Source organism: Helicoverpa zea, chromosome 29, assembly GCF_022581195.2.
Source record: "Helicoverpa zea isolate HzStark_Cry1AcR chromosome 29, ilHelZeax1.1, whole genome shotgun sequence".
Classification (NCBI taxonomy): domain Eukaryota; kingdom Metazoa; phylum Arthropoda; class Insecta; order Lepidoptera; family Noctuidae; genus Helicoverpa; species Helicoverpa zea.
In genome coordinates this window covers 2,392,510-2,419,874 of record NC_061480.1, presented here as the reverse complement: position 1 = coordinate 2,419,874, position 27,365 = coordinate 2,392,510, and the positions used below count along the sequence as shown (strand labels likewise).

At 38.8% G+C, this 27,365-nt stretch overlaps 1 protein-coding gene across 4 annotated transcripts in view; it reads left to right on the top strand.

Moving 5' to 3' along the window:
• Positions 1 to 27,365, top strand: part of LOC124644003 (spectrin beta chain, non-erythrocytic 1) — a 150,490-nt gene that overhangs the window by 95,784 nt on the left and 27,341 nt on the right. For all 4 annotated transcript variants that reach the window (XM_047183171.1, XM_047183172.1, XM_047183169.1 and 1 more), the window contains 20 exons: positions 143 to 361; positions 1,547 to 1,740; positions 2,499 to 2,601; positions 3,013 to 3,158; positions 3,621 to 3,846; positions 4,396 to 4,569; positions 5,510 to 5,707; positions 8,091 to 8,253; positions 8,960 to 9,048; positions 9,495 to 9,608; positions 10,234 to 10,369; positions 10,851 to 11,051; positions 11,542 to 11,771; positions 12,677 to 12,810; positions 13,482 to 13,667; positions 14,204 to 14,345; positions 15,694 to 15,801; positions 16,494 to 16,634; positions 26,074 to 26,179; positions 26,661 to 26,836. In XM_047183171.1, coding sequence (XP_047039127.1) covers positions 143 to 361; positions 1,547 to 1,740; positions 2,499 to 2,601; positions 3,013 to 3,158; positions 3,621 to 3,846; positions 4,396 to 4,569; positions 5,510 to 5,707; positions 8,091 to 8,253; positions 8,960 to 9,048; positions 9,495 to 9,608; positions 10,234 to 10,369; positions 10,851 to 11,051; positions 11,542 to 11,771; positions 12,677 to 12,810; positions 13,482 to 13,667; positions 14,204 to 14,345; positions 15,694 to 15,801; positions 16,494 to 16,634; positions 26,074 to 26,179; positions 26,661 to 26,836 — 3,186 coding nt within the window. The remainder of the gene's footprint in view (positions 1 to 142; positions 362 to 1,546; positions 1,741 to 2,498; positions 2,602 to 3,012; positions 3,159 to 3,620; positions 3,847 to 4,395; positions 4,570 to 5,509; positions 5,708 to 8,090; positions 8,254 to 8,959; positions 9,049 to 9,494; positions 9,609 to 10,233; positions 10,370 to 10,850; positions 11,052 to 11,541; positions 11,772 to 12,676; positions 12,811 to 13,481; positions 13,668 to 14,203; positions 14,346 to 15,693; positions 15,802 to 16,493; positions 16,635 to 26,073; positions 26,180 to 26,660; positions 26,837 to 27,365) is intronic.

Below are 27,365 nucleotides of genomic sequence, written 5' to 3'. Positions count from 1 at the left end.
TTTTCTATATATAGCACAGAAAGTTAGTACATAGTATATTCTTATATAAAGGTTAAATTACAGCTTATAATGAATACAATTGTATGACTAATTTAAATAAGTTATGAATTCAGGTTTTTGATCTCAACATTTTAACCGACAGATCGAAGCCCTCTGCTCAGAACTGGAAGCTGGCTACAAGGCTGTCTCCTCAGCAGCCGACAGCCGAGGCCAGGCCCTGGAGTCAGCTCTGAAAGCTCAGCAGTTCTTGCATGAGGCCCTGGAGGTGGACGCATGGTTGGCGGACAAGGCTGCTGCGTTGGCTCACGCTGATGTCGCTAAGGATCGACATAGGGCTACGCATTTGTTGACTAGGCATAAGGTGAGGATTTTTTTTATAAATACATTAATATTAAAAAAAGAAAACTAGCTTATGATTTATTTATATAAATAAATAAAATTGTTTTTAACTACTAATACCTACACAAAAAAGTTTCGACAAACATTTTTATATCAATAATATCTGCTGGACTCCATTTGATTCCGTGTTGAACTTAACAATATTGATAAAGCTTTTTTTAAACTAAATTTTGAGATAAAATTCAGCTAAAAATCAATGTAAAGACGATAATAACAGTTATGAATGTTATGAATATGAATTGAATCATTATTTTAAGCCTCATTTTTTAGGGTTCCGTAGCCAAAATGGCAAAAACGGAACCCTTATAGTTTCGTCATGTCCGTCTGTCCGTCTGTCCGTCTGTCCGTCTGTCACAGCCGATTTACTCGGAAACTATAAGTACTACAGTGATGAAATTTGATGGGAATATGTGTTGTATGAACCGCTACAAAAATATGACACTAAATAGTAAAAAAAAGAATTGGGGGTGGGGCCCCCCATACATGTAACTGAGGGATGAAATTTTTTTTTTCGATGTACATACCCGTGTGGGGTATCAATGGAAAGGTCTTTTAAAATGATATAAAGTTTTCTAAAAAACATTTTTCTTAAAGTGAACGGTTTTTGAGATATCAGCTCTCAAAGTCGTAAAAAGTATGTCCCCCCCCCTCTATTTTTATAACTACGGGGTATAAAATTCTAAAAAAAATAGAGGTGATGCATGCTAATTAACTCTTTCAACGATTTTTGGTTTGATCAAAGTATCTCTTATAGTTTTTGAGATAGGTTGATTTAACTGTAATTTACGGAACCCTTCGTGCACGAGTCCGACTCGCACTTGGCCGGTTTTTTATATGTATTTTTGTGTTAAGCCATTCCAAAATGGTTTATATTTAGTCAAGTGTCTACTCAAATGGAGCATATTGAAGAGATCAGTTGGCAGCCTTAACTTTATCGATTTGGAACCTCAAAAGCTAGGGTTCGGTTACAATTGTTGGCGAAAAATAGTTGCGAAATCTTTAATTAATACAATGTTTTTGCTTGAAATGTACTACGATTCTAATTTACAATTATGATACATGTACCTATTAACTAAACTAATAGTGCAGTTTCGCACATCAGCCAATTGCCTAACTGTTGCCCTAACATTTTAATTCTGTTACCCAGGCCGTCGAACTTGAACTCGACACATACGCAGCGATCATAGCAGAAATGGGCCACGTGGCCACATCCATGGCGAATGGAGGACATCCGGAAGGCGAGGCGCTGCTTGCGAGGCATGCCTTGTTAGCTGACAGCCTCGCGAGGCTTCAGAGACTTGCTGCTCAAAGGCAGAAGGCGCTCGTTGAATCGGTTTGCAGGTAAGTCGCTATTTATTAAGAAAAAGTCTTAGTTTTTTCGTGATTTGGTCATGTGGCCACATAAATGGTGAACGGAGGACATCCAGAAGGCGAAGCACTGCTCGTGAGGCATGCTTTGTTAGCTGACAGCCTCGCGAGGCTTCACAGACTCGCTGCTCAAAGGCAGAAGACGCTCGTTGAGTCGGTTTGCAGGTAAGTCAGCTAAACAAGGATTTGTATTGAAAAAAAAAAAGGAATTAGGTAGTTCGACTTTTAGATAACCCTAAAATAATAAAAATAATAAATTAATTGTTAATTAGTCTGTATGGGTTTAAATTGCCTAAGTAAAGAATATTTAATTTGATTTAATAAAGTATTTCTTATTTCTTCTCATAAATAAATAGCAATGAAAATACTTTGAATTTTTTGTTACGTCTCCCAGCCATGGAGAACAAAATGACCAGCGGAGATGTCATAACGCATAATCACCTAAAAAAATAGCGCAACAACATGCGGGGCGAGGGGGACGAGAAATGTTCCTAACTCCGCCGTTATAAGCATTCTATAGAACCAATTATTTGTAATCACCAAGTCTCAAGACCAATCTTTGACAGATTGGTTTTGATTTGACAAGGAACCCGAACGTCTCGTTAGTTCTAGTAACTGATCACGTCTACCGTACGTTGCTTGAGCTACAAGAAGACGCCTGACCTACCTTCCTTATGGCATCTCCGCTATCTTACCTTCCTCCCTTACAAATAAACGTATTTCTTCCACAGATACGAATATCTAGCAGAGAGTGCAGAGTTAGAAAGCTGGATACAGGAGAAGTACGCTGCAGCTTCCAGCGAGGACTACGGACAGGATTACGAGCATTTATTGGTAAGTTTTAGAATATTCAGCTGTAGTACATTATAATCACCATGTAATTATACGAATAAGATTTATATTAGTGTCATGTTTGCAACATTTGTAAAAAAAATCTCTCTTGGTCTTAGTGTGGAAGAAATGTTAAAACATGCCTTCCGACACACGAAGGACGTCCATGGAGCGCCCCATCAGAGGACGTCACAAATTCAAAATTACTTCTTGTGTAGTACTTATTAGTTTTCTTGGTATTTTTGGGAATTTTCAATGAAGAGATGTTTTGCAAGGGATCCAATACAAATATTTGAAAGTCAGTCCAAATTAATAAACGAAGTGAGCGGACTGCCATAGACAATATAACACGTATACCACTAATGAAATTATTAGGTGACATCAAGTATTTTAGACACTCCTTTTCTCCCCTAGATCCTCCGCTCCAAGTTCGAGGAACTCCGTCACCGCGTGGAAAGTGGAGCTGAAAGGTTCAACCAGTGTGAGGAGTTAGCCAAGAAGCTGCTGGCTACGGAGAGTCCTTATATTGGAGACATTGAGAAGAGACAAGAGGCGTTAGGGTAAGTTCAATCAATAATCTTAATGGCGGCAGCTTGTTGTTAGTTATTAAAATTGTCATTAGTCTGTAAGCTTTCCTAAGGAATAAATAAATAAATACTTATGTGTTGTAAAGCTGAAGACTGTTTGAACAAATCTCCGGAAATAGAAGTCCGATTTGAGAAATTCTTTTAGTGTTAAATAGCTCATTAATTGAGGAAGGCATTCTTTCAATTCTTTATCCAAGTGCGCGAAATACTTAGTAGAGTAGCTAATTTGTGTTGTTCTCTACCTGTAAATGATTTGTTTAAAATGTGACGGATTTTTGAGCACCAACCTGTTTGTTTGTCATTATTTTATACAGTAAAATCTAGAGTTCTGATAATATAAATAGGTATCTACGTATATTTCACCATTACGACGCACCATAAGCATGACCCGCCAAAGTCACGTCAACAGAGCATTAATCGCCACGTCAATTCCAGAGAATGGTGGCAACGTCTAATAGAGCAAATGGAATCCCGTGCCTCCCGTCTCCACGCGGCCGGCGAAATCCACCGCTTCCACCGCGACGTTGGCGAGCTGGTGTCAAGAGTGGCAGACGTGGTGCATGCTGTGGTGCCTCCTCGGGACCTTCGTGCCGCCACCGCTGCCTTGCGGGCGCATGATAACACGCTCAACCAGCTGCTGGCTATTGATGCTCAGATGCAGGTACGTGAAAATCAAATCATCTTTATTTTCAGGCATCAATGGCCCATAGATAACTACCTTAAAACTAGCATATATATGTTATACAAAATTGTTAGTAAATAAAAACTTTAAACTATGTTAGTAGCGCTTCACTATGCACTATGGCAATGTGCGGTCCTGTGGCACACCGAACTCCGAGTAATTGATTAACAAACTTGTAGTTAATTGGTAGTTCATTTATTAATTTCACAACATATTTTTCTACATTTTTAGATATTAAATTAAAAAATAAAAAGAACATTAAAAAATAGCAAAAATAGACGGCCACCGATATACCTAAAACTTTTTTTCACTCATCATGCCTATTTTGAAAATGTGACACACCTGTCTAACAGATTGAATGCTAATAAATAATTATTAGCAGCTTGAAGAAGTGCCAGACTCTTACTGACTAAACCCACCATGTTCCTTCTTAAGCCCTTCATGTACCACCGCCGCGGTAACTCTCAAACCATCCCGCAGCCCTAGGGTCTAAAGACTTGACTATTGACCACCATATTCCCTCACCAGGTCCTACAAGAAGAAGGCAACCGTCTCCGCAAACTATACCCTGGCGGCAACGTTCAGCAGATTGAGCTCCAACAGAAAGCGTTAGAAGAAGCTTGGGCCATGCTGAAGCAGGCTTCTGATGAAAGGAGACATATGCTGCAGCAGCATTTGGCTTTGCACCAGTTTTTGACGGAGGTGAGTTAATTAGAAAATAATTAATTATATGTACATATTTACATGACGTAAAAATAAACTTATTTATACATATATACAACTAAAAACAATTATAAAATGGCATCAAAAAACTTCTTTAAAAAATCTTGATATTTTGAAAGTCAGTTTAAAAATAAAATGCACCTAATAGAAATGCTTCGACAGTTGAACCATGTGTTGCTGGGGTGTTTGTTGCGCCACTTCTTCTTCCCAGCAAAAACACATAGGAAGTGGTGAAGGGTGGGCGTTTTGGGGGCTGTCTTTTGTAAATTCCTGACGTTCAAAAAGTGCTGTCTTGCAGCCAAGTTTGAATGATTTTGATTGGTTGTTAGTTTCATTTGTTAAAAAAAAAACATGAAGGTTAATATCTAACTGAATGGAGTATTCTTATTTATAAATAGAAGTTTTCAAGTCATAAGGGTTTTTAAAGTTGTGACATGGTCGAGTAATAATTTTGTTGCAGTTTTTGTTCCACTCGAGGATTGTAAATGGTTAATTATCAAAATAGATTAGATAGATAAAATATACTTTTTTACACACTTACAGCCAGTTTCTTCATCAAAAGTTAAAGCCAAAGTAAAAGTCAAAGTAATGTCTAAAGTAAAAGTAACGGTCAAATTCAATTTTTCTATTAGTTTTGCTGTCACTTTAGCCTTGAAAAAACGAATTTGACCGTTACTTTTACTTTAGACATTACTTTAACTTTAACTTTTGATGAAGAAACTGGCCGTAAGCAAAGTACTGGTTCAAAATAATACATTTCAAAACACATTGGCCCACTGATAATGTCGGTCTACGTTTTATTGTAAGATGATTTTAAAGTCTAGAATTTCAGACATAATTTAAACTATATTTCTGTGAATTCTCCTAATTACTTTCTTTACATTTCTACTATAATATTAATATTATCTTCCATCCGCAGGTTCGAGACCTAACATCGTGGTCCGTAGCCCTCCGTTCATCAATGTCGCGGGCCATCCGCGTCCGCGACGCTGTCTCCGCGCAGGCCGCCCGCGCGGAACACGACGCCGTCCGCGCGGAACTGGACGCTAGGGATTCGTCGTTTAAGGACGCGTTACAGATGGGAAGAGATTTGGCGGCTCAGCATCCTAATGCTGCGGTGAGTTTTGGATTTTAAAAGTATTTTGTAGTTTTCTTTTATAGGATTTAGCCTTGTTGTAAAGTTAGATTATCCAGGTACATTTTAACTTTTTTAAATTAATGTAAATATTTTGTAAATATGTTTCTACTAAATATACTAAACCCCATATTAAAACAATATTGTCAGATAAATAAAACCGTTGAACATTTCAAGGTACAGTCAACTTCAGGTCAGTGGTAACAGTTTTATAGGAAAATCGTACTTATTACTATTGAGTTAAGGTGCATGACAGTTACCACTGATGTGCAGTCTACCGTACATTATTTAAAATATACAGTGATAGTATATATTATGTGCAGATACAGAAATATCCCTCATTTCTCATAGAAATGGTTAATTTTATGGACAGAAATACATTTACTTATTAATTTGTGGTATTTTATCTTTATGACGTGTAATCTTATTTACCTTAAAGTCATTTTATATCATCAAAAAAATCTCCTACCTAATCCACTTTAAATTCTAAATGATTCACTAATTCACACTTTCTGACCGACTTCAAAAAAAGTTTTCCTCTTCTCTTTCATTTCGTCGGAGTCTTTTATATTAATTTAGTAAGCTTTATGTTTTGATATAAATACTTTTTTATTGGGATTATTTTTTAACTTGGAATATTAACAATAAAAATTAAAAACTAACTAAACTATATTTAATATTTTTTTATGACCTTTTCTATGAAAATCTATATATCGGGTGTGTCGTTCATAATCACATTAAATGAAATGCGTTAATATACTGGTTAATATATGTCCATTAACACAAAGAAAAAAGAAAAATACCTAAAAATAAAAAAAAAATATTTTTTCAAACAAAGTAAATAGAATAAAAATGTGCGAAAATTAGAACACCATATAAAAGTCAGTCATTACCATAGACATAATATTAGTAAACAGGACTGCGCATATAAACCCAAAAAACGAGCCGAGTGAAACAGTTAGTACGGAGGCTGTCTGTCCCTTTCTAATAGGGTGACTATGAGATTAAGCTATGTGAGACAAATCCGAATTTGCTAAGATTATTAAACACAGATTAGTATTGAAGTTTTAACTTACGCAGTTTGTGACCTTAAGATACTAATAAAGGCTTTTAATAATTAGCGGAAATTAGCAGTATAAAAGCAGGAAGATTCGAAGTGAAGACTGTTTTTTTTGTATTTCTACTTCATATATAGACTGCTGAGCCATTATGTCGCCTTTCTTCATTTTTTGGGAAGCTATAACAATAGTACAACAGTTTTAAAATCCATCACCCATATTTTGACTCGTTACAAGAATTCATGGGCACCCTAGTTGTTTGGTTTACGAAAATGTTATTATTAGCTAACCTGTGGAACGATATATTGCAACCACCATAGGATTCACTTTTGCAAGTAGAAACGCAACACTTTTTCACCATTTTAATAGTTTAAATTGATTTAATACAAAAAAATATAAACAAAATTTTAAATGCTGATTACGCGCCAAGAATGTTCAGGGTTACCGCTAGAAAATAAAAAAAAGCAAAATAAAAATTTATGTTGTTTATGTTTTAATAATAAATACGAATAAATTAATGCGATTGTTATTAATTTGTTGACTTACAATTGTTAAAATAAGATAAAAATATAAGTGATTCAATTGTTTTTGGGAAGACAAAACTTTTGATCACAACATTTTTTTATGCTGGCAAGGTGTTAGAAAGAGACAAACAGCCTCCGTTCGAACTATCCCTCTCGGCTCGGATTTGCCTCTGTGTATTATGCAACCAATTTAGTACCTTATTGCGTTAGAATAGAGTTCATTTTCGTAAATATATATTTTGAGCGTGCGCAATCTTGTTTAGTAATATTATATCTATGGTCATTACAAACAACTGAAATTCTCCCTTGAAAACTGACAGCTGTCAACTGATCAAAACATTCGATACTCCTAACTTTATCTCTGCTTTACACATGATGTTGTAAATTATAAAAACTAAAAATGACTCCTGTGGCTAAACCACTGAATGGATTAGGTTATTTTTTTTTACAATTCGCCATAGAATATCATAAAGTATATGTGATAGAATTTAATGTGATTGTGAACGACACACCGGATAATCCTATGTTTATGTTGTTTGTCATATTTCTATCTATATCTATACTATTATTATAAAGAGGAAAACTTTGTTTGTAATGGATAAACTCAAAAACTACTGGACCGATTTTAAATATTCTTGCACCATTAGAAAGCTATATTATCTGCGAGTAACATAGGCTATATTTTATCCCGGTGCGGGCAGTAGCTCCCACGGGACGCGGGTGAAACCGCGGGAAAACGGCTAGTGTTGAATATATCACTAATCCCCCTTTTTCTCACAACAGGAAGTAGAAGAAAAATGCGAGGCGCTACTAGAAGAACGAAACCGTCTCCACGGCGCGTGGGCGGCCCGACAGGTCGCTCTAGACCAGCTGATAGACCTCCACTGCTTCTTGCGAGATGCCAAGCTGTTACACGATCTCTGTGCAGCTCAGGAGGCTGCGTTGAGTAAGTATTTATTATTTGGCTTGGCTTGAATATTTTTTTTATATAAAACTAGCTTCTGCCAGCGGTTTCACCCGCATCCCGTGGGAACCTGTGCACGAACCCGGATAAAAAGTAGCCTATAGCCTTCCTCGATAAATGGGCTATCTAACACTGAAAGAATTGTTCAAATTGGACCAGTAGTTCCTGAGATTAGCGCGTTCAAACAAACAAACTCTTCAGCTTTATAATATTAGTATAGATGTAAGGAAAATATGCAGTGTTAATTCCACGAAAATCGAGACTTGCATGCAGGTTGTTGTACCCTCATGCATATGAGTATGAAGCCAAGATATCACCCTCTCGCCCTCATGCATACGTAAGAATATTTCATACTAGCTTCTACCAGCGGTTTCACCCGCGTCCAGTGGGAATCCTTATCCATATATAGTGACCTATAGCCTTTCTCGATAAATGGACTATCTATCTTGCCCTGATTTTTTTTAAATCCAACCAGAAGTTCCTGAGATTGACCTGATTATTCCTGAAATTTGTAAAGGCTAACTTAATTGTTTTCTCGAGAAGGTGATTTCCTTGACAGTTCTTATTTTTTCTTGTTTTCTTTTTCTAATAAATTGCTGTTAATAAACTGAAAAATAATATGTTCACCAACGATCTTTTCAGCTCTATAATATGTTTGTTTGTCTAATGTTCTATATTTATTTCACAGGTACAGAAATATCACAAACTAGCAGCGTAGAAGAAGTTGAGAATCAGCTGAAGAAACATGAAGCTTTCGAAAAATTACTGGCAACACAAGTAAGTGTTGACGTACACATCAAAAACTATGTTTTCATTATATTTGTAAAGAAACTACTTCCCAAACCATAGTGCTGTTTATATATTGTATAATATGATGTCATTGCAATCATAAGGAAAAATTACTTAAAAAAAAAACGAATAAAAATAAATGTATTGGGACACGAGAACTTAGGGTGCTATCCCACAAGCGAATTGCGATCGGATGCGGAGCGGACCGGGCTCATAACGAATGCGTGACCAGTCCGTAGCAAACATTTGCTCTCAATCAACAAATTATAAGAATTTGCATGAGATTTTTATATTTGTAATCAGCTTGTGTAATGACACCCTTATGAATCTTATGTATCACCACTCTTTAACTTTATGTATCTTATGATCGACCGCTGCGTAACATGATGGCCGTGAAAAATAAGAATAATTGTAATATCCTCCCCCTCTCTCAGGATGAGAAGCTAGCGACCCTGAACAGCCACGGTGACAAGCTGCTGCAACAGAACCACGTGGAAAGCCAACGCATCGCTGACGAGCTGCAGCATATCAACGAGAGAAGGAAGAAGGTATGCACTTGCTTTAAGGGAATATATTTATTTATTTTTCCTTTGGTAAAGATAGAGAATTTATTTATTTACTAGCTTCCGCCCGCGGCTTCGCCCGCGTAGTGTTCGGTTATATCGCGTTTCACGTTCACGTTCAATTATCGTCAGTAAATCGAATTTATAGACAACCGATTTTTTTTAATGACCATCGTCGAATTTTATAAGACAATTTTTAGTAAAGCTTGGTATGTTTTTAGGGTTTCGTACCCAAAGGGTAAAACGGGACCCTATTGTTTTCGCTCCTCTGCCCGTCCGTCCACCAGGCCGTATCTCATGAACCGTGATAGTTAGAGAGTTGAAATTTTCACAGATGATGTATTTCTGTTGCCGCTATAACAAAAAATACTGGAAACTAGAATGAAATAAATATTTTTGGGGGCTCCCATACAATAAACGTGATTTTTTTTGCACATTTTTTGCTCTGGTACGGAACCCTTCTGGACCTACGGACCTACAGAGTTTAATGTGCCATCCGAAACACAGTCATTGGTGTCTAAGTTATACTTAGAAAGTACTAAGATATACTTAGGTTTTTTTGTACAGCATGGTATGATTTTTTTTTTAAATTTTGTACGTGTATCCCCAGCTCTACGCAGCTAGTGCGTCTCGTCGCGCAGGCCTGGCGCGGTCGCGTGCGCGGGCGCAGTTCGCGCGCGACGCGGCGGAGGCGCGCGGCTGGGTGGCCGACAAGCTTGCCAAGCTCGCTGCTGAACACCAGCATGGTATGTATATTTGCGCAACCTTTGCGCAGCCAGAATGTTTGCGCAACCTATGCGCAAGCAGAATATTGGCGCAACCAGAATTTTTGCGCAACTAGAATATTTGCGCAACCAGAATATTTGCGCAACCATTTATAGCAGCCAATCAACGACTTTCTCTATATCGAACGAAAATCATCTTATCAAAGTTCGGAAATACGTCTGGCAACTGCAACACTAGTGCGCGGACACTGTCGGCAGCCAAATAAATTCACCTACACCATATTTACACCATAAGCCATGTTTTTAGCAAATAAAGTATATTCTATTCTAAAATGTATCTACTGTTTTTCCATTAGACATTTTACATTAGCTTCATACTTTTTGATCGGCTATTGAAATCCTATAAAAATTAGGGCTATGGTCAAATGACTGTTCTGTCTGTCACACTTAACTAATATTTCTTGAATGATATATTTGATTAAAAATACACTTATTTCCCCAGGTGAAGTCACAAACTTAGAAGATAAAATCAAGAAGCTACAGAAACACCAAGCCTTCACCGCCGAGCTGGCCGCCAACCGAGCTCGTCTGCAAGAAGTACAGCAACTAGCTGTGGAACTGAGTCCTGATGCTGAAGTGGAGAAACAGTTGCAGCAGCTGCAGGCTGACTGGCAGCGGCTCGAGACTGCTACTGAGCAGAGAGGTGGGTTATCAAAGTCAAAGTCGAAATCCTTCACCGTCGGGCTGCGGCCTCCTCTCACACAGAGAAGGGTTGAGCGTTAATCACCACGCTTGCTCAATGCGGTTTGCTGATTACGGACTGTTGAGATGTTTTCCTATACTTTTTATCAGTTATTGGTGTCCAAGTTTTACTGGAGAGAGTACATACAAACTCAGACAAGTTGCATTTATGTAGGTAGCTTATAACAAAAAAAAAATGTTTACCTCTGAACTTTACTACAAAACATAGAGGTGTATATTCTGTGGTAACCTACCTCGGTTGGAAATTACTAACTTTTTATGCAGTTTCTGTCATAACATTTTGTAATTTCATATGTATTTTCGTTTCAGTCATAACATTTTAGAACAGCTTTTTTCGATTATTTTCAAAAGAACTCGCAAAAAGCTGCAAATGTTACATTTTTTACCCAATTTCTCCTCAAAAACTTACTTCCCCCCCCATTTCCCCCCAGGACGCGGCCTAGAAGAAGCTCAAGACATCTTAGAATTCAACCAGCACCTCGACAAGATAGAAGCCTGGATACGCGACAAAGAGATGATGGTACAAGCCCACGAGCTAGGCAGGGATTACGAGCATTGTTCCGCGCTGTTGAGGAAGCTGGATGACATGGACAGTGATATGAAGGTCGATGATAAGCGGGTGAAGAGTATCTGTGCGTTGGCTGATAAGTTGTTGCAGCAGGTAAGAATTGGTTTTATACTAGTTTTTTCACGTGGTTTCATTTGTCTCCCGTCCCCGTAAAGTGGTTTATTTTACCTGTCTCTGACTCTAGAATAGATTAGTCTGTGTACCAAAGTTGATTAAAATCCGTCAGTAATTTTGAAACAGAAGGACACAGTAATTTTCCTATTTATAATTCATACATTGTTTGTTTGTATATTTACATTAGCCCCATACAAGCTATGTATGTATTTCAATTTCTCATCTTTATTACACAACACACATAGATTGAAATCTACCGGAAGGAGCTCGGGGGCTCGGGAGCTCGGGGTCCTTACTATAATGAAAAATGATGAAATGAAAAGTCATTTATTCAAAGTAGGCAAAAAAATCAGCACCCTTCACCAATTTCTAGGTGTTATAACTACTTTTTGTAGTGACGTAAAAAACTTCCCTGCAACACATATCTATCTGTCTTTCTTATTTCATGATTCATGTGAGGTATGGTCAATATATTTCATGATCCCCCCCCCCCTTCCTTTAGGGTCAGACCCTCATATCTTCAGCATAGAGATTTATCACTATATTCCACATTCTCTTAGGATCTACCCCTCAAAACCCCATCATATAGAGTTTCTAATCACTCTTTCACTCTAAGGTTGGCTGTATGAGAACCCAACACTGGGTTTAGCTCACCGATGTACATAATCTCTCTATTTTCAGTGTGTCAAAATGTATTAATGTGTGCAATCAAGAATAATAATAATGAGATATTATTTGGAACCTGTGCCCGATATCGGTGGCAACCTATTTTTTATATTTTTAAATGTTTTTTATTGTTATATTTAATATTTAAAAATGTAAAATATATGTTCTAAAATAAATAATGAGATATTTATCACGACATTTTCCTCCTTTCCCCCCAGGGTCCTACCCAGCAAGCAGCAGCAGTATCGCAGCGCCGCGACGCGTTCCTCGCGAAGTGGCGCGCGTTATCCGGCGCGTTGCAGAAGTACCGGGATAACCTGTCTGCTGCGCTTGAGATACACTCGTTTAACAGGTTGGTTTGTAGCTTATATTGTAGCTTTTTTATTTTGACCGACTTCAAAAGAGGAGGTTCTCAAATCTATCTCAACTGTCAAAAATATTTTACAAAATATAACATTTTGTTCAGGCCCAGAATTTAAGTTTTAAATTAATCCATAACAACTTATTTCCAATTAATTCGAAAGCTAAGACGAGAAGATCGGAGTAGTACTTTTTTCACCAAAAACTTGAGGTCATAGTTGCATTCAAAAGTATATTTTACATTCGAATCATCAAAATACAATTGTCCTCAAATAAAGTTGTATTGGCAAAACTAGTGTTAGGAGTATATGCCGAATTATGCTTCGTCCGACCCGGTAAAAATATGGTCCTTATGTAAAGCAGTTTAGATGTATTTTACATCAAATACCAGGACCATATCAGTCTGACAATTATAAGCGTGCTGCTAAAATATGCTGCCAATCTTTTTGTATTTTTTCTTTTCCAAAGATTTCAAAGATGTCTTCTCAAAGATGACTTCATAATCATACATAGAATTATTTTTTATTTAATAAGTAGAAATACAGAATATTCTAACCTTTTCCCCTTTAAATATTTTTTTTGTAACTTAAGCTATTATTTCATTATTTACCTTGCTATATTTTACTCTTCAACATTCTTCTAACCTTCTTTCTCCCCCCACAGAGACGTAGAAGACACAGCAGAACGCATCTCCAAGAAGGCCACACTCTTCAGTAGCTCAGAACGAGGACGAGAACTGGCGGCAGCTCACGAGCTCAAGAGGAAGCATCTTGCGAGGGCTGCGGAGGCTGGGGCTATAAGAGATAAGATACAAGCTCTAGAGGGAGAAGGCAAAGTGCTGGCTAACAAGTGAGTGTGCTAATGACTGCAGTAGATTTTGACAGCTGTAAGAACTACTCGATTCTTCTGGATAAGAAAAGTTTTCTTTTGATAAATAAGATGTCTAACATAAAAATACTTGCCAGCGGTTTCACTCGTTTCAGAATTACTCTGCTCATCTGGATATATAGATCACTATATGTAGTCTGTTTTAATAAATAAGTGGTCTTACTTAGAAAGAATTGATAGCGGTTTCACCCGTATGTAAACTCGTGTGTGTGCTTGTGTGTACTCTGCTCAACTGGATAAGAAAAAATACTGTAATTTTGTAATTAGGCGGTCTAGTATTGTAAGATTTTTTTAAATCGGTTCGGTAGTTTCCGTGATGATAGATAAATAGATCTATTCTTTTTGATGTACACCAATTAAAATTACGAAAAACCAAACATTATAAATATAAGATGACACAATGGTGACAAATGATATGTATTTGAATGTCAAACTTTAAAATACTTGCCTGAATCTTTGTTTAAGACATTAATTAAACTCTTCTTTCCACTCCCCAGGTACCCCGAACGCTCCCAAGAGATAGAAAAAAGCCTGCAAAGCCTCCGCGAGGGTTGGGACCAGCTGCAGCAGCTCGCCGCTAGACGCACCGCGCTGTTAGACGACGCCATCGCTGAGCATAAGTTCGATGACAACCTCAAGGTGAGTTCGTCACAGACAGATACCCTGGTCACAAGAGATAGAGACCTGCAGAGCCTCCGCGAGAGTTGGGACCAGCTGCAACAGCTCGCCGCTAGACGCACCGCGCTGTTAGACGACGCCATCGCTGAGCATAAGTTCGATGACAACCTCAAGGTGAGTTCGTCACAGACAGATACCCTGGTCACAAGAGATAGAGACCTGCAGAGCCTCCGCGAGGGTTGGGACCAGCTGCAACAGCTCGCCGCTAGACGCACCGCGCTGTTAGACGACGCCATCGCTGAGCATAAGTTCGATGACAACCTCAAGGTGAGTTCGTCACAGACAGATACCCTGGTCACAAGAGATAGAGATCTGCAGAGCCTCCGCGAGGGTTGGGACCAGCTGCAGCAGCTCGCCGCTAGACGCACCGCGCTGCTAGACGACGCCATCGCTGAGCATAAGTTCGATGACAACCTCAAGGTGAGTTCGTCACAGACAGATACCCTGATCACAGGAGATAGAGACGAGCCTGCAAAGCCTCCGCGAGGGTTGGGACCAGCTGCAGCAGCTCACCGCTAGACGCACCGCGCTGTTAGACGACGCCATCAAATATGCGTCTTAAAGCGCGCAATACGGCCCTCGCTCAGCATAATGCTGCGACCCGGAACGAGACAGAGTCCCAGCGCTGGTTTTCAGCGACAGCCGGTGCTACCGCGATGATGGGTGTAGCAAAAGTTTGATCTGAATCTTAAGGTGAAACTCCATTATCATCATCAGCCTTTTTTTCGTCAACTGCTGGACTACGGCCTCTAAAGTATTATAATTTTACTCAAATCAGTTTTTCATGTCTCTGTTTCACTCCGGAAGTTCTTACAATTGAAATGCAATTCGAAAAACTTGTAATGCAATAATATTGCATTTGAATTGTAAGAACTTTCGGTCTTACAATAACATAAAATTGCTTTTACTTGTTTCGATTTCGATTATTACTTCGATGAAATGGATAACGCCTCATATCGAATGTTGACTTAGCTAAAACATTAAAAAACATTTTATTTGGAATTTCCTGCTACCAGTCGAAACATTCACCTTAAAAGATGCTACAATAAAATTTTAAAAAAGTTATATTTTGTTACTAAACTTTGAAAAAATCGTACGTTATACTCAACTGGTCTACTAGTTGAGTATTTTTATATTTGTTTCTCTTCATCTATACTTAGTAGTCCAGTATTTTTAAAGTAGTCTACTAGTTGATTATTCTTATACTCGTTTGTTGTTTGTTTCCCTTTATAACGTATACTTTTGACCAAAAATTTACATTTATTTTTATTTATCTTTATCTAATTCTAACTCTATGTACTTATTACAGGAACTAGAGCTATGGGTATCGGAGGCAGTGAAGCGCATGGACGAGACCGGCGCCCCGGAGACCGTGTCTCATGCTGAGGCACTGCTCGAGCTGCATCATGAGAAGAAGGTAACTTATATAAAAAAGACCTTATTTTGCATAGGTCTTTGAAGTTGTAAATACCCGGACAAAATATGGTTTATATTGTCCGGGTACATAGTAGTTTCCCGACATTGAAAGATTATAAAATATCCATTCAGTAGTTTCGGAATTTTTAGAGTAGAAACAAAACGATAAACGATATAAAGAGGAAACTCTTTATAAGTTTAGATTAAAAGTTTATCAGGTAAGATTTGAATTGTAAGAACGTTCCGAATTAAATATTGAATTAAAATTACTTTGAGACACAGTGAATGGTAAGATCCGATGTTTACTCAGGTAAAATATCAAAAATATATTTTACACTAGCTTCCACCAGCGGCTTCGCCCGCGTGGTAAGTTGATAAAAAGTGTTTGTCTATGTTTGTGATTGTCTGTGTTAATCCAGGGTATCACCTATCTACATACCAAATTTCAACCAAATCGGTCCAGCCATTTTTGCGTGAAAGAATAACAAACATACACATCCATACGTTCTCACAAACTTTCAAATTTATAATAATAGTAGGATTTTCACACGATTACTCATACGAAGCAGTAAACTTTTCATAGGTATTTGACGTTCAAAAAGTTCTGATTTTCAGCCTACTTTGAATAAATGACTTTTGATTTTGATTTTAAATCACCATTTTTTCAACTAACCCCCCATTTCCCCCTCACAGGCTGAAATCGACGGTCGTCAGAAAGCCATCAGCTCTCTACAGAAGGAAGCTGAGCAGGCGCCCGAGAAGGCCAAGAGGGTGGAAGCTCTCGCCACCACGCTGGACAACGCCTGGCTTACTAGGAAACAGTATTTGACTCAGGTATGTAAAGAGTTTTGAAACATAAGATAAGAAAAAAAAATAACACGCAAAAAAGAAAATAAAAGACTTTAAAAAATGCAGTAAGGAAAGGTTTCCTGTAGTACTGATTCCCTGGGAAACAATTTCCCACAATCGTTAAATAGGGTAAGGATGGTATCTGGGCAAGGATAACCTAAACTGTAAATTTGACCATTTGGCGGCAAATTCCTATCAGCAATTTTACAATTTACTAACTGATGCAATTTATTCAGTTATCATTATATAAAGGATAATGAGCGTTTTGGTCTACCTCCCCTCTAGCATTAAGTGATGTATCAATAGAATGCTTGTGTGTTATGTAGAGTATTTTCTTGCAAGGCGGCGATTGTCATTTGTTAGTATTTAGGGAGTTAGAACGTGTTTAGTGAAATAATAACTATGTCAAAAATCTGCTGTAGCTTCTTAAGTACTGAAGATTTGTTACAGGTACTTTTGTACGAAATATTCTATTAAATTCTTGACCGTTATTTGAAGCTTACTAGTTTGAGATAGGCACCTACGTGTTTTCCGCTTTTATCTCTGTCCTTTTCTACCCCATATCTTGCATCTCTCTCGCACACCGACCAGTTTCACTCCCCACCAGGCAGGAGGCGACGAGTGTTCTCGGCGGCCACAGTTCGTCATTGGCGTCTTGTTTTCCGCCCGAGAAGGTTGGTCTAACCAACCGCTGTAGTATTTCGTTGAAAAATAAACTCAGTGCTCTCGCAGAACACAGGTGAGTTTATAATATTTTATACAATTTGTTAACGGTTTTAACGTTCGATATTCGATTTTGCGAAATCAAGTGTTAATATTTTGTACATCTACCCCTTTTTTGTCACGAGTTTCTTCCGTGTACTTTTTTTTCAGTAATTTGTTTTCAGAATGAGTGACTTATAAAGCAAATACGGATGCGGTAAATAATAAAGCTACCACAGCCCGTGCACGTGACTATGGAAAAGAAAGCAAGCCCGAAGTTCCTAAGGCACCTGTGGCCCTAGTTCAATCCTGCAAGGCGTTCAACTTTTTGACAAAAAAGAATGGTGTGAGGTGCGGTCCAACCAGCATCTCCTTAGTTCGGACTGGTCACTACCGCACTTGAAGAGGGCTGGTGGTGTCAAGAAAGCTTTTCGGCCTTGAAAGACTTGGTACGCTCCCCTCGGACTGCCAGTAAGTCTGTTAGCCACCCCCCATGGGGGTCGGCTCATTATCACGGCGTGTGATGGTTTTCGGCCTTGAAAGACTTGGTACGCTCCCCTCGGACTGCCAGTAAGTCTGTTAGCCACCCCCCGTAGGGGTCGGCTCATTATCACGGCGTGTGATGGTTTTCGGCCTTGAAAGACTTGGTACGCTCCGCCTAGGACTGCCAGTAAGTATACTAGCCACCCCCCGCAGGGGTCGGTTCATTATCACGGACCCGCGCAGGGTACCAATCTTGCATTTTGCGAGTCGCAGCATCATTACAAAGCAGGGACCAGTAAGTATACTAGCCACCCCCCGCAGGGGTCGGTTCATTATCACGGACCCGCGCAGGGTACCAATCTTGCATGTTGCGAGTAGCAGCATCATTACAAAGCAGGGACCAGTAAGTATACTAGCCATCCCCCGCAGGGGTCGGCTCATTATCACGGACCCTCGCAGGGTACCAATCATGCATGTTGCGGGTCGTACCATCATTGCAATCTACCCTCGCAGGGTGGCTTTTTGGATCGACTTTCGAAGAGTCGCCATTATAACCTTCCCTCGAAGAGAAATGGTAATCACACTCACGCTGAATGGCGTGTGACGCAAAACTCTAAAAGCTCCCTTGGGATATCACGAGTAAATTACAATAGGAACCATGTCCAACAGAGGAAACAGAAAGCGTCCAGGACCGCAGGCGGACTTTGATGCGTCCAACAAGGCACGTAAGTTATGACTTTCCAGGCGGGTTGCCTAACATTATATCAAGACCAATGGAAAGAAATGGGAGCTCCGCCTTTCTTGTTAAAAATAATAACTGGGTATCGCATACCATTGGCCAAAAGCCACCTTTGATAGATAATGCCAGATTTGACCAGAGAGTCCAAAGAGATGGATGTCGTCATATCCCAAATGATAAAACAAAAAGTTCTATTGATAGCTGCAAATTCTGCCAGCTTTCTTTCCAATATGTTTCTTGTGCCCAAAAGGCGACGGAAAGAACCGTCCAATACTCAATCTCAAGGTTCTCAACAAGTTCATAATTACGGAACCCTTCAGTTTAATAAATGTTTTTCGGGTGCTAGAGTTTCTTCAGAAAGACGAATGGCTGTGCAAGTGGATCTCGCCCAGGCTTACTTCTACCTTCCGGTAGCCAAAGGTCACAGATATGTTCTTCGACTAGTATACAGAAGAAGACTGCTTCAGATTACGTGCCTACCATTTGGCTTAAGCACGGCACCCAAGACCTTCGCCACAGTGACCAATTTGGGTGGCTCAAACTTTGAAAACTCAAGGGTTACTCATAATTGTGTATCTCGATTTTCTGGTGGCTCACCAAGATATATTTGCCTACTTTGGGATCATTTGCACCATGTTTTGGATGGCAAGTGAATAAATCGCAAGCATTATCAACAAGATAATGACAAAACGCACTACGTGACAAACAGCACGACAAACTTAGAAGACCTGCATAGCTTGATAGGACTTTTAAACTTCGCAAGTTTTCGTTGTTCCATACGGCAGACTGCATTACCGGGCTCTCCTCACTTTCCTCAATGCAGTGTTGAACAGCAATCTATACCTACCCTATTCATGGAACCGTGAGCCAAACGGTGAACAAACCATAAAAAGGGTTCTTATAAGTCACGATTGAAGTAATGATCATATTTTATAAAAATAACTACGAAAGTAATATACTGACAACATTAGAAATGATATTTTAGAACGATGTCTGTGGAACTTATGCAATCTTTTCAAACTTAATTGAAATCAAATATGTATGATAAATGCCGTAAATTATTTTCTTAATTTTAATGAAATATGTAGTAAATCGTTTACATGTAAAATGAACCTAGAAGTCTTGACTGTCATACATAGAACCCTACTTAATTGAAGACCACAGATACTAAGAACATTTTACATAAAAATGTGACGTTTTTGTCATCGGTCGGGTTATACCCACCATTTTGAAAAAGTGTCATTCTTTGGTTACATTGTGGGCTCACGGCTCGGTGAATGGAGTATAGCAATGTTGAACCTACCAGCAGATACCTTAGCAGATCTAAAGTGGTGGCTGGTCAGCTGCCACCAAACCTTGGATATTCATTCGCCACTTCCCTGTCACCTTATAACCACGGACGCCTCCGATGTAGGATGGGGGCACAACTGAACGGAACTCCCGTAATGGGTTCATGGAACGAGAGAGAAAAAGGCTTTCACTGCGATCTGAAAGAGATGCTTGCAGTATTAACTGGAAAATCACGGCAAGTTGCTAAAGAGATCAACAGCCATTTTTCAATGCAGAAATGGGACTGTGGTGTCATATCTAAGAAATCAAGGTGGCACCCGATCAAGGAGCCTACCGAACTTGACGTACAGAGTATTCAGTTATCTTGAGCTGTATCAAATCTATCACGTCGTGAATCATATACCAGCCCTATTCAACAGTCAGGCAGACCATCTCTCCCGACACAAACCTCCACCGGAGTGGCATCTTGTATCAGCAGTGGACCTATTTGCCTCGAAGCGAGCCCAGGGACACATAGTTGTGTACTACGTGCCCCTAGATCTGAAGGACCCGAAAGCGGGGTTCCACGATGCATTTTTCTCAAGTTTTGACTTACCCGCTAGCATGGGTATTACCGCCACCTTACCTTATACCGTAGGTCCTCAGTCATCTCAATTCAGGAACGGGAGTTAATCTCATAGTAGTTCCTTCGGTGGCACCAGGTATTTTGGCGAGCAGATTCCCGAAGTCCCGATCATTAGCAGTACCCTACACACTGATGAACCTCGAGCAGAAACCGATAGACACAGCAACGGGGATACCCCCTGCCAAGGTCAAGGAAATGGGGGGGGGGGAGGGACAAGGAGTCTCTCCGACTGAAGTCTTCTTCAATCCACACGCAACACTTATCAATCAGCTTGGAGTCGATGGTTAAATTGGGGCGAAAAGTATGAAATTGGATCCTATGAATCCTTGAATCCCTATTTGGACCTATACTTGCCCAATTTTTAGCGGACTTACACATAGTAAATAAACTAGCATACAATACTATTTTATTACACAAGTCAGTTATAGCTACACTATGCAATGCGGAAACCACTCTAGAGCTAGGTTCACACGTTCTAGTCGGACACATTTTAAAATCAATAGCGCTGAGCAAACCTGTTCCCCGGGAAGCCGTCCATCTGGAATATTGACCAATTGGTAACCTACTTAAGTGCAGTAAACGTAGACGAGAATAATCCATTTGCAACTTCCAGGCACACTGCTGCTCTTTCTTTTGCTAGCTTGTTTCGGAAAGGCGAGTCCATGATCTTTCCTTGCTTGCAATAGACCCAGAACATTTCAAAAACAACAAAGATAATTTAATCTTATGGCCAGTCTTTGGCTCTAAGACCGACAGTTCTAGTCATAGGCAGTCGGGTTGTTGTTTGATGGATAATCAGGAAAATATAAATCTAAGTCCAGTGTATTGGGTCAGAAAGACTAAAGCCTTGTTAGAAGATAGACGGACATCGGCTAATTCCTTAAATTTATTTATATCCGTTAGAGGCCAACCAAAGGCACGCACCCGAACGATGATACGGGTGGATTAAGACATTGTTAAAAGGGGCAGGAATAACTACAACCCCAGGAAGCTTCCACTCGGCGGTAGCGTCAAAATCTGTGTTGACAATATACCTTTGGACGATATATTAGCAAAGGGTAATTGGCGATCAGGCAATACATTTGCCCATTTTTACAGAAGGGAAAGATACCCACTAAATAGAAGTAGCAAGTTATCTCGATTATTTAATTAATCCAGCTGATTAATGTCTATATTTTTGTTACTATTGTTATTAAGAAGTATCGCAATGTTTTTGTTAATTACTATTAGAAAATGAAATCAATTTTTGCTTTTGTTCTTGCATCTCTCTTTTAATTTTTATTACTCATCCTTCGAGCCCCTTTCCCAACTATGTTGGGGTCGGCTTCCAGTCTAACAGGATGTAGCTGAGTACCAGTACCAGTTAACTTTGATTACATTAGTATTCCAGGACGCAATACACATACTTACATGTGATTACTCGTGTACCTAAGTACCTATTTACATACACAATTTCATTGTGCTTTTGCTCACATTGGCGTCCACTTCCACCAGGCGATAACAAACACGTCTCAAACTAGTAAGCTTCAAATAACGGTCAAGAATTTAATAGCAGCGTTTTACCTGAAATAAAACGCATATTAAATACTTACCTTATTTGAAGCTTACATTTTAATTTCTGCCTGGTGTTTTCGACTCAATGACGAACTGTGGCCGCCGAGAACACTCGTCGCCTCCTGCCTGGTGGGGAGTGAAACTGGTCGGTGTGCGAGAGAGATGCAAGATATGGGGTAGAAAAGGACAGAGATAAAAGCGGAAAACACGTAGGTGCCTATCTCAAACTAGTAAGCTTCAAATAAGGTAAGTATTTAATATGCGTTTTATTTCAGGTAAAACGCTGCTATTTAAAAAGGCCTTTCCAGTGATATATAATTAATTACTAGAAAAGGAATCTAAGAACTATCTCGAAAGCCCATATCGATAAAAAGAAAACCTTAAACATGGACCTTTCAAATGATATATGACTCATTACTGGAGGGGGAGTAGACCAACATCCAAACATTTCGCCCATTCTCCTTTACATGATTAAAACTGTCATTATATTGGGTACTTTTTTTCGTAGTTTAAAAAGGACAATGCTAATCTTTGTATGGAAGTTGGGCTCAAGAGTTGCCCACAGTAATTGCATAGTGTATTATGTTCCATAGGCTTATATTAGGTCCCAGACCAAAGCATTTCGAAATCTATCCCGGGAGTCCTGAGAAAAACTGGTTTGACTCTTATTCAATATTACATAAAAATAAGCTTACAAACTCTTAACTATTCCACTTTTATTACCTTAATTGAAATGAATTATATTCATTGACAAATACGAGGTATTGTACACGACTACTTTTTGTTAACCGACTTCCAAAAATGGAGGAGGTTCTTAATTCATTTGTATTCTTTTTACGTTTGTACGTGCATAACTCCGTCGTTTACCAATCGATTTCAACAATTATTTTATTGTTTGTAAGGGCTTACTTCCTCAATGGTTCATTTGTCATCCGGCCCAGGGTCTGGTGATGGAACCTCTAAAAAAATCGGGAGCGACTCTCGAAAAATTGTAGACACATATCGAGTAAAACCTTGTCATTCGGGTATATGTGTCAGACACCACAAAACTGTAAAGGTTAAGATCTGACCTGACAATGGAGACGACAGAGAGACGAGGGAACTCCTCAACGGTATCTACTAACTACCTCATGTTCGAGCTTATTTTATTCCTCTTGATAAGATTTTTCTAGAAGATAGCTTATTGCGCAGGCACCTTGTAGATTTAAACCGTAAATTCAAAAATATTGCGGTAATTGCCTTTTTTTTCAGAAAATCATTGTCAGTTCTTATTAGAATCCAACGCTTTTAGAATTTATTTGAAAATCACAGTAAAAAAAACCCATTCCAACATTTTCCAGCACTGGATCCTGACAGCGAGATCCTAAGACTTATTTGGCAGAAAAGTCTTATCAGATTAATCTCTCGGGACCCCTGGGACCGATTTCAAAAATATTTTGATTTCATGTTTAGAGTGAAGTAAAGAATCTATTTCAATCACTCCCACTACTGGGCAAATGGCACAGGCTTTGTGAAGCGATTGTTCATGTGGAATATAAGAACCGGTTTTTCACCCGGACCCCAGGGACCGATTTCAAAAATATTTTAATTTCATGTTAAAAGTGAAGTAAAGAATTTACTTTAACCACTCCCACTACTGGGCAAATGCCAAAGACTTTGTTAAGTGACTATCTAAAGAGAACATTTGAACCGGTTTTTCTCGGGACCCCTGGGACCGATTATAAAAATATTTTAATTTCATGTTAAGAGTGAAGTAAGGAACCTATTTCAATCACTCCCACTACTGGGCAAATGCCAAAGACTTTGTTAAGTGACTATCTAAGGAGAACATTTGAACCGGTTTTTCTCGGGACCCCTGGGACCGATTATAAAAATATTTTAATTTCATGTTAAGAGTGAAGTAAGGAACCTATTTCAATCACTCCCACTACTGGGCAAATGCCAAAGACTTTGTTACGTGACTATCTAAGGAGAACATTTGAACCGGTTTTTCTCAGGACCCCTGGGACCGATTTTAAAAATATTTTAATTTCATGTTAAGAGTGAAGTAAGGAACCTATTTCAATCACTCCCACTACTGGGCAAATGACATAGGCGTTGTAAAGCGACAGTTCATGTGGAATATTAGAACCGGTTTTTCTCCGGACCCCAGGGACCGATTTCAAAAATATTTGGATTTCATGTTAAGAGTGTAGTAAAGAACCTATTTTGACCACTCCCACTACTGGGCAAATGCCAAAGACTTTGTTAAGTGAATATCTAAGGAGAACATTTGAACCGGTTTTTCTCGGGACCCCTGGGACCGATTTCAAAAATATTTTAATTTCGTGTTAAGAGTGAAGTAAAGAACCAATTCCAAACACTCCTACTACTGGGCAAATGGCTCAGGCCTTGTCAAGTGACTCTTCATGGAGAATATTTGAACTGGTTTTCCTCCGGACCCCAGGGAGCGATTTCAAAAATATTTGCATTACGTGTTCAGAGTGCACTAAGGAACCCTCTGGAACTACTCCCACTGCTGGGCAAACTATGAGCCCAGACCCTGGCATTGTCCTTTGGATCAAGGCCCACCTTTATCAGTATTAAAGAAGACGGATCACAATCCATACAAAATTGCCCCACGTCCTATAACAATGTGACGTATCTCAAAAAAAAGACAAAAATGTTTAAAAAAATATAGCATACTCTCTAATTCTTTTTTTTACACCTTCATACGAAAAAAGTGCTTTAAAAATTGTTCAGGCGCTGTTATGAAAACATCGTTCATAGGACTATTTATTGACTATTTTATTAAATTATTTTTTTGTTTGATAGGGTATACCTCACAGGTGGTCCCATAATCATCAGGTCAGGATCTGATCATGGAAACCCCGAGAAATCCAGGGCAACTTTTTAAAGTTGCAGCCATACGCAGGATAAAAACTTGACTATAAGGTGTATGTCTTATAACACTATGCAACAGTGAAGATTTGGAGCTGACCTGATGATGGAGACGAAAGAAGGTCCAGGGAACTCGACAACTGAGTATGTAAACTACCTCGTGTTTGGGCTTATATTATTTGTATTGAATAAAACTTTGCAACAGTGAAGGTTTGGAGCTGATCCGATGATGGAGACCAGAGAAAGTCGAGGGAACTCGACAACTGAATATGTGAACTACCTCAAGAGTCGGTGTCTAATGGATGTACCTAAGCCGATGCTCCAAAGAATAGTTTTTTTTCTTTTCAGTGTTTTTGGGAGTCGGTTTTATTTTATTGTAAAAAGTTTTTTTATTATTTTTGGCTTTTCAGTGACAAGCACAGTTGTCACTATCCGCATAAGTGGAAAGTTCTCATCAATACGAATAATATAAGCCCAAACACGAGGTAGTTCACATATTCAGTTGTCGAGTTCCCTCGTCCTTCTCTGGTCTCCATCATCAAGTCAGATGTAAACCTTCACTGTTGCAAAGGTCTATTCAATACAAATAATATAAGCCCAAACACGAGGTAGTTTACATATTCAGTTGTCGAGTTCCCTCGACCTTCTTTCGTCTCCATCATCAGGTCGGCTGAAAACCTTCACTGTTGCATATTGTTATAAGACATACACCTTATAGTCAAGTTTTTATCCTGCGCATGCCTGTAACTTTAAAAAGTTGCCCTGGATTTCTCAGGGTTTCCATCATCAGATCCTGACCTGATGATTATGGGACCACCTGTGAGGTATACCCTATCAAACAAAAAAATAATTTAATAAAATAGTCCATAAATAGTCCATGAACGATGTTTTCATAACAGCGCCTGAACAATCTTTAAAGCACTTTTTTCGTATGAAGGTGTAAAAAAAAAGAATTAGAGAGTATGCTACATTTTTTTAAACATTTTTGTCTTTTTATTGAGATACGTCACATTGTTATAGGTCGTGGGGCATTTTTGATCCATCTTCTTTAATAGTTAATAAAAAGATAATCCCTTTTTAACACAGCTAGGCAATTTGCCTTGCATCTAAGCTAAACACAGTGCATATAATGTTATCTCTTTCCCTCTTAGGCTCATCAACTGCAACTGCTGAAGGAGCAAGCGAGACAGACAGAGGACTGGCTCGCTTCCAAAGAGGCGTTCCTGAACAATGATGATCTTGGAGAGAATTTAGACGGTAAGTAATAACTAAAACAATGAAATTTCTAATTTAACTAGCTTCCAACCGTGGTTTTACCCTCGTCCCGTGGGGCTACTTCACGCACATGGATAAAAGCAAAATAAATGTCTTCTTTCATAGATATACGCTATTGAATATTATTTGGTTTTTTTTTTCAAATCAGTCCTGAAGTTCTTGAGATTAGCGCGTTCAAGGCAGCCAGTTAACGAGGAGCCTTCATTCTTTCTCAAATTCTAGACTTCATTAGAATCGGTTCAGTGGTTTTGGTATTCAGTAGTTAAGCCCGAAAGAGAACAAAAGGCGTAAGATTTGAACACCCCTATCTGCATCCAACATGCTACAACTTTCACTAATGTTATCAAACTGACTCACATATTTGTTCATATTCTCAAGTACGCAGAATTCTCCAATCTGTTGCACAGACAAAATATATATTATAAAATCATTTATCAACTTTCTTCTCCGCATTCTCCAACAGCTGTAGACACTCTGATCCGCAAGCACGCAGAGTTCTCCAAGCTTCTCCACAGCCAACTAGGCAGGGTTGACGAGCTGCAGAAGTTCGCAGCCAGCATGCTGCAAGACCATCACTTTGATAGAGAGTATGTTGAGAGGAGATTGAGAGAAATTTTAGCGAGGAGGGATAAACTTGTGGTATGTTATTTTGTTTTATTTTCAGTGCATTCCTATATTCTATCTCTTTTTTTTCGATTAGAGATTAGAATTTTATATAATTTATGTGGAACTCAAATGAGATACGAGGAGTCAAAATTCAATATCTAATTTTGTAAGTAGTACGGTCATGTATTAAGTAATTTGTTTTAATAGTAACTATATTTAAATGATGTGTTGGGGTGTCCAAAAGCGACAGTAAAAAGTAGCCTAAAGCATTCCTCGATAAATGGGCTTCTTTAGAAATCAAGTCAAATCATCAATCAATCATCATCAATCAATCAATCAATAACACAGAAATATTTTTTCAAATTCCTGAGATTAGCTTGTTGAAGCAAATAAACAAATAAATAGACTCTACAAGCTCATAATATCATCACAGATATTACTTACTGCCGAATTTCATCAAAATCCTTCCAGTAGTTTTACCGTAAAAGTGTAACAAAAATACATCCTTACAAACGCACTCATAATAGTTCTATAGCATTCTTTAAATTAAATGTCCCTTTTC